The sequence below is a fragment of the Gadus morhua genome, chromosome 1 (genome assembly GCF_902167405.1).
Source record: "Gadus morhua chromosome 1, gadMor3.0, whole genome shotgun sequence".
Classification (NCBI taxonomy): Eukaryota; Metazoa; Chordata; class Actinopteri; order Gadiformes; family Gadidae; genus Gadus; species Gadus morhua.
This window is the reverse complement of record NC_044048.1, coordinates 6051255-6059735: the sequence shown is the minus strand read 5'-3', so window position 1 is coordinate 6059735 and position 8481 is coordinate 6051255. Positions and strand designations below refer to the sequence as shown.

The 8481-nt window shown below is 51.0% G+C and overlaps 1 protein-coding gene across 1 annotated transcript in view; it reads right to left on the bottom strand.

Moving 5' to 3' along the window:
* Nucleotides 1–3030: 3030 nt before the first annotated feature.
* The window catches only part of LOC115540268 (neural cell adhesion molecule L1.1), a 40895-nt gene continuing 35444 nt past the window's right edge, over nucleotides 3031–8481 (bottom strand). The window contains exons 21-29 of the mRNA XM_030351416.1: nucleotides 6588–6864; nucleotides 6250–6372; nucleotides 5986–6153; nucleotides 5438–5551; nucleotides 4952–5101; nucleotides 4481–4612; nucleotides 3955–4027; nucleotides 3724–3735; nucleotides 3031–3489 (exon numbers count right to left, since the gene is read on the bottom strand). Coding sequence (XP_030207276.1) covers nucleotides 3231–3489; nucleotides 3724–3735; nucleotides 3955–4027; nucleotides 4481–4612; nucleotides 4952–5101; nucleotides 5438–5551; nucleotides 5986–6153; nucleotides 6250–6372; nucleotides 6588–6864 — 1308 coding nt within the window. The 3' untranslated portion in view covers nucleotides 3031–3230. The remainder of the gene's footprint in view (nucleotides 3490–3723; nucleotides 3736–3954; nucleotides 4028–4480; nucleotides 4613–4951; nucleotides 5102–5437; nucleotides 5552–5985; nucleotides 6154–6249; nucleotides 6373–6587; nucleotides 6865–8481) is intronic.

Genomic DNA, 8481 nt, shown 5'->3' with positions numbered 1-8481 from the left:
GTGACAGCTTTACCTGCCCCGCCCGGTGACTCCAGGTTCAATAGTGCAATGATCTTTATTCTAGCTCTTTAGAAATACGAAATAGGTTGGACGATTAACTCACTGCGTTGCATATTTAATCTTTGTATATTTGTTACACACGCTCGGAGGGCAATATAAATAGTTGGATATTGTATTGAATGGTAAAGTTCCAGGTACAAATTAGAGGTACGTTAAGTGGCCGACCTGCCTCACCGCATTCCACCCGTCCTTACCGCCAACGGGACCAGTCCCCGGGTATCCTCTCACACTGACACGCACAAACATGTATGCTTCTTACTCACATTCAAGACAAGCAAGTCAGGTTGCAGGTACACACACACAGACACGAAGACACAAAGACACAAAGACACACACACGCACACACACACACACGCACACGCACACACACACACACAGACTAACACCATTGACTTTTCAAATTGAAGTCAGAGGACAACAAGAGACTCCACACGTGTGCAGGATATGCGTAGTCTATGTTTATTTATTAGTTTGACTGGTGGTGGAGGGGTTAGTTTTTTCAGATACAGTACAGCGCACGATGCAACAAGCAGTACAACATCAGCACATCCCATAATACACCCTGCCCCCCCCCTCTCTCCCTCTCCCCAAGCACATTCCCACTCAACCATGAGCACAGAACCATCCGGGTGTGTGTGAGACCCCAGCCCCCACCCCAGCCCCCCCCCCCCCCCCCATCCACGTCCATGGCCTCCTCACCACTAGGGGAAGCACCCGCACTTCAATATTATCCCTTTTTGATCGTTTTTATGAACCCCACCCACTCCCTCCCATTTCCCGGCATTAAAAAAGAAGGCTGCGACAGTGACAGACAGAGAGACAGACAGACAGACAGGCGTAAAGACTGGCGGGCAGCCGTCCTCAGAGACGTGTGAGTGTGTGAAGGGGGGGGGGGTTAAACTCCCTATCCCTGAACAGCACAATGGACCGGACCTGGTCTGGGTTCTGGTCCTCCATTATCCCTCGGAGTCGTGTAAACAAGTGTTTAGGCTGACGTCTTTAATGAGGAGGAATGGGCTGAATTATACAGCATACCAGCGGTAGGCCCCTCATTGACATCCATATCATTGACTACCGAGCCAATGAGGTGGTCTGATTATGAACACATGTAACCAATCAGGTGTCAGTTTTCCAGCTGTTTTCTGCCCTACCCTAGTTAGTAGAAACTTCTGACCTCTGACCTCTCTCTAGAGGTGTGGTTCTGAGCAAGGTTTGAGCAGACCACTAAAGAGTCATTCTAAGTGTAGTTGTGAGGACTCTCCTGGCCAGGACTGCCTCCTTAGTGTCTCTTAGTGGACCTCTAGAGTCCCGCCTCGCTTTGTGAAGCAGACAGCAGGGACGCATCCAACACACTCCTGTCCAGTAACACCAGGACCCACCCGGTCCAGTAACACCAGGACCCACCCGGTCCAGTAACACCAGGACCCACCTGGTCCAGTTACACCAGGACCCACCTGGTCCACCTTCACTAGGACTCTGCTAACATGTATGACCTGACTAGTAAATCATGGATCACTATATGCTGGGTTTCTCTCTAGCACTATGGAGGAGCTGAGCGGGTAGGAGATCTAATCTCTGGAGCAGACCAGTGCTCCCGACATGTTTCTGAGTGGCTAGCCAGCATGAGGGGTCACGTGACGAGAGGTTTGGCTAGGGTTATATATGGCTACAGCAGACAGTATAGGAGGGCGTCGGTACAGAATCAAGAGGCAAACAAAGAACACAAACACATTCCTTTAAAAAAAACAAAAGGCAATCGGAATGAAAAAGACAATCTCAAGGTTCTATTTACATTCAGAGGAAGAGACACGAGACCTCCAGAGCTCCTCTTCCTCCTCTCCGCCTCTCTCCATCACTCTCTCGCTACGTCCTAGAGAGGTGGGGGGACAAAGCAGTTTGCTACGAAAGCCCCTCCCTGATTATTCAGGGCCATCTATATTTGCATGTAAACCTGATCCAAGTGCTCGTCTGCCTAGCCTTTCTGTATGTGTCTGTGTGTGCGCGCGCGCTTGTGTGTGTGTGCGCGCGTGTGTGTGTGTATGTGTGTGTGTGTGTGTGTGTGTGTGTTCAAAAAGGAAGTAAGGATTTTGCAGAGTTCCACTCTGTTTGCAAACACACTAATGCTCCTGCAGTCAAAGAGTAGGATGAGGGCAGGCAACACTCTGGAAGACAGAGAGGAGGATGGGGAGGAGGGCGGGGGGGGGGGGGGGCGGGGGGGGGGCTGGACTCTCTTAAGGCAAGCGCCCTCTCATCTCTGCAAGTCATGGGGGAGGGGCCAGAGATGGAGGGCGTGAACTATATCGCAGACGTGCACGCACACGTGCCCACACGTACACACACACACGCATTCACACATGGACGACATGCGGACAGGGGGACGCGGCCGCAAACACACAGGGGGCCCCGTCTGGGCCCTCTACCCAGCGTAATGTGAAGGGGCCCGGGGCCCCCAGGGGCCCCATGCAGCCGGGGCCTGGTGGGCCGACACGTGGGACAGGGAGAAGAGCGTTCCCTGGCACATGCACAATTACACTATCAAAGCAGAACAGAAAGAAGTCTAAACTTATTTATACATATATATACTGTATATATATAAAATTCAACAATAAACTCAAAAATAGTGAATGTGTGTGCAAATTAAAATAGTATTTTGAAAGCTTTAATTGTATGCAATGCCCCAAGATAATTTCTCCCTTCATTCCACTATAGAATAGAGCAGTTGGCTTTGTCTGTGTGTGCACGTGCGTGTGCATGTGGGTTCATGTATGAATGTATGTGTGTATGTATGTACGCATGTTTGTATGTATGCATGAATGTTGTGTATCTGTGTGCGACTGTAAAAACTTGGCATAGAAAAAGTAAACAAATTTCCTACACACACCTGTGGAATGTATTGCCACTGAACATTACAGCCTTGGACTGTGTGCGCGTGCATGTGTGTTTGTGTGTCTGCTGTGTATGTTCTTATTGGTTATTGTTGTCACGGGCAGTGGAGTCAGACCTTTATGAGTGATGTCCCTCATAGTGTCTTGTTGCAGGCAGTAAGGTGTGTGTGTGTGTGTGTGTGTGTGTGTGTGTGTGTGTGTGTGTGTGTGTGTGTGTGTGTGTGTGTGTGTGTGTGTGTGTGTGTGTGTGTGTGTGTGTGTGTGTGTGGGTGTGTGTGTCTGCATCTAGCTGGGTCGGTTCAGGACGGTGGACATGGCGGGAGCGATGGGAGGAGGAGGGGCGGGGTCGAGGGGGGAGGCGGGCCCGGAGCTCTCGTTGCCGTGGGGGGGAGGGTGCCGCCCGCTGTACTGGCCAATGAAGGAGCCGTCCTCGTTGAACTGGATGTCCACGCTGTCCCCGTACTCGGCCAGGGAGTCGTCGCTGCCCAGCTTGCTGGCCACGCACAGGGACGGCTGGCTGGCCGAGCGCTTCTCCTCGGCGTCACTGGGGGGCAGAGGACGCAAGCAGGGTGAGCATGGCGCCCGCTGGGCTCCGACCGATGCTCTGTGTGTGTGTGTGTGTGTGTGTGTGTGTGTGTGTGTGTGTGTGTGTGTGTGTGTGTGTGTGTGTGTATGTTTCTTGATGCGTTGATGTGTTGATGTTTGTGTTTTTGTGCGCGCGTATGTGCGTGGGTGTGTGCGTATGTGTGTGTGTTTGCTTGCCAGTCACAGCACTCACCTCTCAAGCGATCTGCAGGCAAGCATGCAGAGAGGACGTAGGGGTTAAGTGTGAGTGAGGACGAGAGAGAGCTTTACTAGAGTTAAGACTGCAGTGAGTGCGGGACTTCATTGATCATTGATCCACTAGTTTATTAGAAACACTATTAACCACACAATGAGTAGAATCCAGGGTGCGTGTGTTAATGGTGGATGTGTGAGTGGATCACCGTGGCTCCTCTGAGACACGTACCTGTACTCCCCAAACGTCTCGTCCTTCATCGGACGCGCCTCAGAGTCCCCCTGGCCGTCCTCCTTGTCCTTCACTGGGGGAGAAAGAAGAGGATCTCTGTGTTCAATACGGGGAGCGATAATGATGGAGGATGCATGGGCAATCCTGAAAATGTGGTTGGAAAATATATGTTGTATCATGTGTTTATTTATGTGTGTGTGTGTGTGTGTGTGTGTGTGTGTGTGTGTGTGTGTGTGTGTGTGTGTGTGTGTGTGTGTGTGTGTGTGTGTGTGTGTGTGTGTGTGTGTGTGTGTGTTTGTGTGTGCGTGTGTGCGTGTGTGTTCAGGAAGGAAGAAGTTCATTTTGCCTCGGAGCTCAGTAACCCTGGTCCGTCACCATGTATTGGTTACTATGGCGACTGCAGTGAGAGAGCAAGAGGACTGCCGAGTCATCCATGCCAAGTGTATTCCTCTGTGTGTGTGTGTGTGTGTGTGCGTGCCCGTGTGTGTGTGTGTGTGTGTGTGTGTGCGTGTGTGCGGGGCTTCACCTGCGTATTTGCCTCCCTTGCTCCTCTTGACGAAGCAGAGGATGAGCAGCAGCAGCAGCAGCAGCACCACGGCGCTGATCAGGCCGATGAACCAGCCCTGCGTGGCGAACCCTCCGGACACCTCCGACAGCCCTGGAGGGGAACAGGGCGGTCAGAGGGCAGGGACTCATGCACTACTAGCAGGAGTCTGGTAGAGGCACACGGTGCACCGTGCTCATGAGGATCAGAATCAGAATCGGAATAACTTTCACGCCAAAGTAAAATTCTTAAGCCTGGTTCCCCCACAGCCATGGAGCAGCAGCAATGCAAGATAAAGTAAATCAAGAGAAGGAAAAATGTAAATATGTCAAAGTAAGAAGATAAGTAGCAGATAGTAAGGTAGAGCAACTAAACTGTTATAATAAGTAATGAGGGGTAGTAAAGTGTAAGTGTAAGTGTAAAGCTGTAAGACGGGGGTTCGCCGGGCAGTACCTGGGCGTTTGGTTTCTATCACATCCTTCCAGAGCGTCACGCCGCCACTCTCGATGAGGAAGCGATACCGAGTCCCTGGTTGAAGGCCGGTCAGCGAATAGAAACCCTGCGTGGAGTTCAGCAGCTCTGACTGCTCCCAGCCGGCCCCTTCTGCAGCGATCACACGAGAAGAGCTTCACAGTGGGAAGGCTACCGGAGCAGGACGGCCTCTACGCCCGGGGTTCCTGTGAGCCTCCTCCCACACTGCTCACCAGGCGGTCGCAGTCAACTCTCGGGGAGCTGGAGCCCCCCCCCCCCCCCCCAGTGTGTACGTAGTAGCCCCCTCCCAGTGTGTAGGTAGTAGCCCCCCCCCCAGTGTGTAGGTAGTAGCCCCCCCCCAGTGTGTAGGTAGTAGCCCCCCCCCAGTGTGTAGGTAGTAGCCCCCCCCCAGTGTGTAGGTAGTAGCCCCCCCCCCAGTGTGTAGGTAGTAGCAGCCCCCCCTCTCACCGTCCTTCCCACTGTAGAGGAAGGTGAAGCCGTGGTTCCTGTGCTCGTCGCTGGGCACCCAGCTCAGGTTGACGGTCTGCTCCCCGGCATCCAGGGAGACGTTGGATGGAGGAACTGGAGCAAAGGACGAGAGGCCAGATCATCAACTTAACCACGCCTACAGACCATCATTTCTACGTACTGCGTTTACATTAAGGGGATTTTGTCCAACGCAAATTACTATGTTTCATACACACATTCAAAGACCGACGGCGCGTCAACCACGCAGGGCGACAGCTCGCTCGCCGGGAGCGGTCAGGGTGAGGCGTCTTGCTCAGGGACACCTCGACACGCTAGGGGAGCCGGGAATCCAGCTAGCAACCTTGCGGTCAACCCGCTCTACCGTCCTGAGCTACCGTCGCTAATAATCAAAGCTACTAATCACTACTAAACAAACTGCCGTTTGTTTATCATCCAAAACTATTTTCCTAAGCGCTAACATTTATTTGAACATGCATTTACAACGGGGCCATAGAAAAGGCTGTGATAAGAGGCCACTGAAGTGCTACCTCCGTCCAGCAGGGTGTGCCCTTTCCCCGTCAGAGGAGGGCCCATGCCAGCAGCGGTGCGGGCCATCAGCCGGAAGACATAGTGGCTCTGTGGTTTCAGGGACCCGAGGTAGTGCTGGTTCACGTCATCAGGGATGAGGACCACCTTCTCTGGGCTGTTCTCCACCTCTACACACGGAGGCAAACACAAAGCAGAGCCTGGCTCGTCGCTGCAGCTCGCCTTCTGATGGACAAGGGCCTAGCAGTGGTTGTGTCAGGGCTCACCGTCTCGGTAGTGCAGGACGTAGCCCTCGAGCCGACCGTTGGGTCGCTCCGGAGACGTCCAGTGGACAATCAGCTCCGTCTCAGAGGGGCTCTCAAAGGTCATGGATGCAGGCATTCCGGGAGCTACACACACACACACACACACACACACACACACACACACACACACACACACACACACACACACACACACACACACACACACACACACACACACACACACACACACACACACACACACACAGAATGCTGGGCCTCAGATACACTGTCTACTACCTGTGTTCACCATGTACCCCAGGCATGGTTGAAAGAACTCACTATTAAACATGTTGTCCTACCTCCTTCTTGGGTGCTAAAGCTGTGCGGGGTGGAGGCGGGACTCTCCCCCTTGCTGTTGAAGGCGCTGACAGACAGCTCGTACTGCGAATAGAAGCGCAGCCCCGTCACCTCTTCCGAGGTCTTGTTTCCGTCCACCATCACCACCGTGACCTCCCCTTCTCCGTCCCCCCGCGCCGCCTCACCACCGTCGGGCTGGTCCTGGGCCAGCTCCCGCCGGCCCCGGGCCAGCTCCCGCCGGCCCCGGGCCACCACGGGGCCCAGCCTCCGGAGGGAGATCTGGAGGAGCCCCCAGACAGAGGAATAGTCAGGAGGGTCGGAGAGATAACATGTTGATGATGGTAATAAGATGTTGATGATGGTAATAAGATGTTGTTGATGGTAATAAGATGTTGTTGATGGTAATAAGATGTTGTTGATGGTAATAAGATGTTGATGATGGTATTATGTTGTTGTTGATGGTAATAAGATGTTGATGATGGTAATAAGATGTTGTTGATGGTAATAAGTTGTTGATGATGGTATTATGTTGTTGTTTATGGTAATAAGATGTTGATGATGGTAATAAGATGTTGTTGATGGTAATAAGATGTTGATGATGGTATTATGTTGTTGTTGATGGTAATAAGATGTTGATGATGGTAATAATATGTTGTTGATGGTAATATGTTGTTGATGATGGTATTATGTTGTTGTTGATGGTAATAAGATGTTGATGATGGTAATAAGATGTTGATGATGGTAATATGATGTTGATGATGGTATTATGATGTTGATGATGGTACTTAGATGTAGCTTTCAAAGTATATGGACCTCATTCTACAATTTAATTTTCAAACTATTTGTTTTAACTCAAAGCTGTGAGCCACTATCATGTTAGCTCTCTGTTTGGGGGAGCTGATGTAACCTGGTATCATACCTCTCTCTGAGCTGATGTTACCTGGTATCTCTATGAGCTGATGTTACCTAGTATCTCTCTGAGCTGATGTTATATGGTATCTCTATGAGCTGATGTTACCTAGTATCTCTCTGAGCTGATGTTACCTGGCACTCTATGAGATGATGTTACCTGGTATCTCTATGAGATGATGTTATATGGTATCTCTCTGGGCTGATGTTACCTGGTATCTCTCTGAGCTGATGTTACCTGTTATCTCTCTGAGCTGATGTTATATGGTATCTCTCTGGGCTGATGTTACCTGGTATCTCTCTGAGCTGATGTTATATGGTATCTCTATGAGCTGATGTTACCTAGTATCTCTCTGAGCTGATGTTATATGGTATCTCTATGAGCTGATGTTACCTGGTATCTCTATGAGATGATGTTACCTGGTATCTCTATGAGATGATGTTATATGGTATCTCCCTGGGCTGATGTTACCTGGTATCTCCCTGAGCTGATGTTACCTGGTATCTCTCTGAGCTGATGTTACCTAGTATCTCTCTGAGCTGATGTTATATGGTATCTCTATGAGCTGATGTTACCTGGTATCTCCCTGGGCTGATGTTACCTGGTATCTCCCTGAGCTGATGTTACCTGGTATCTCTCTGAGCTGATGTTACCTGGTATCTCCCTGGGCTGATGTTACCTGGTATCTCTCTGAGCTGATGTTACCTGGTATCTCCCTGGGCTGATGTTACCTGGTATCTCTATGAGCTGATGTTACCTGGTATCTCCCTGGGCTGATGTTACCTGGTATCTCCCTGGGCTGATGTTACCTGGTATCTCCCTGAGCTGATGTTACCTGGTATCTCTCTGAGCTGATGTTACCTGGTATCTCCCTGGGCTGATGTTACCTGGTATCTCCCTGAGCTGATGTTACCTGGTATCTCTCTGAGCTGATGTTACCTGGTATCTCCCTGGGCTGATGTTACCTGGTATCTCCCTGGGCTGAT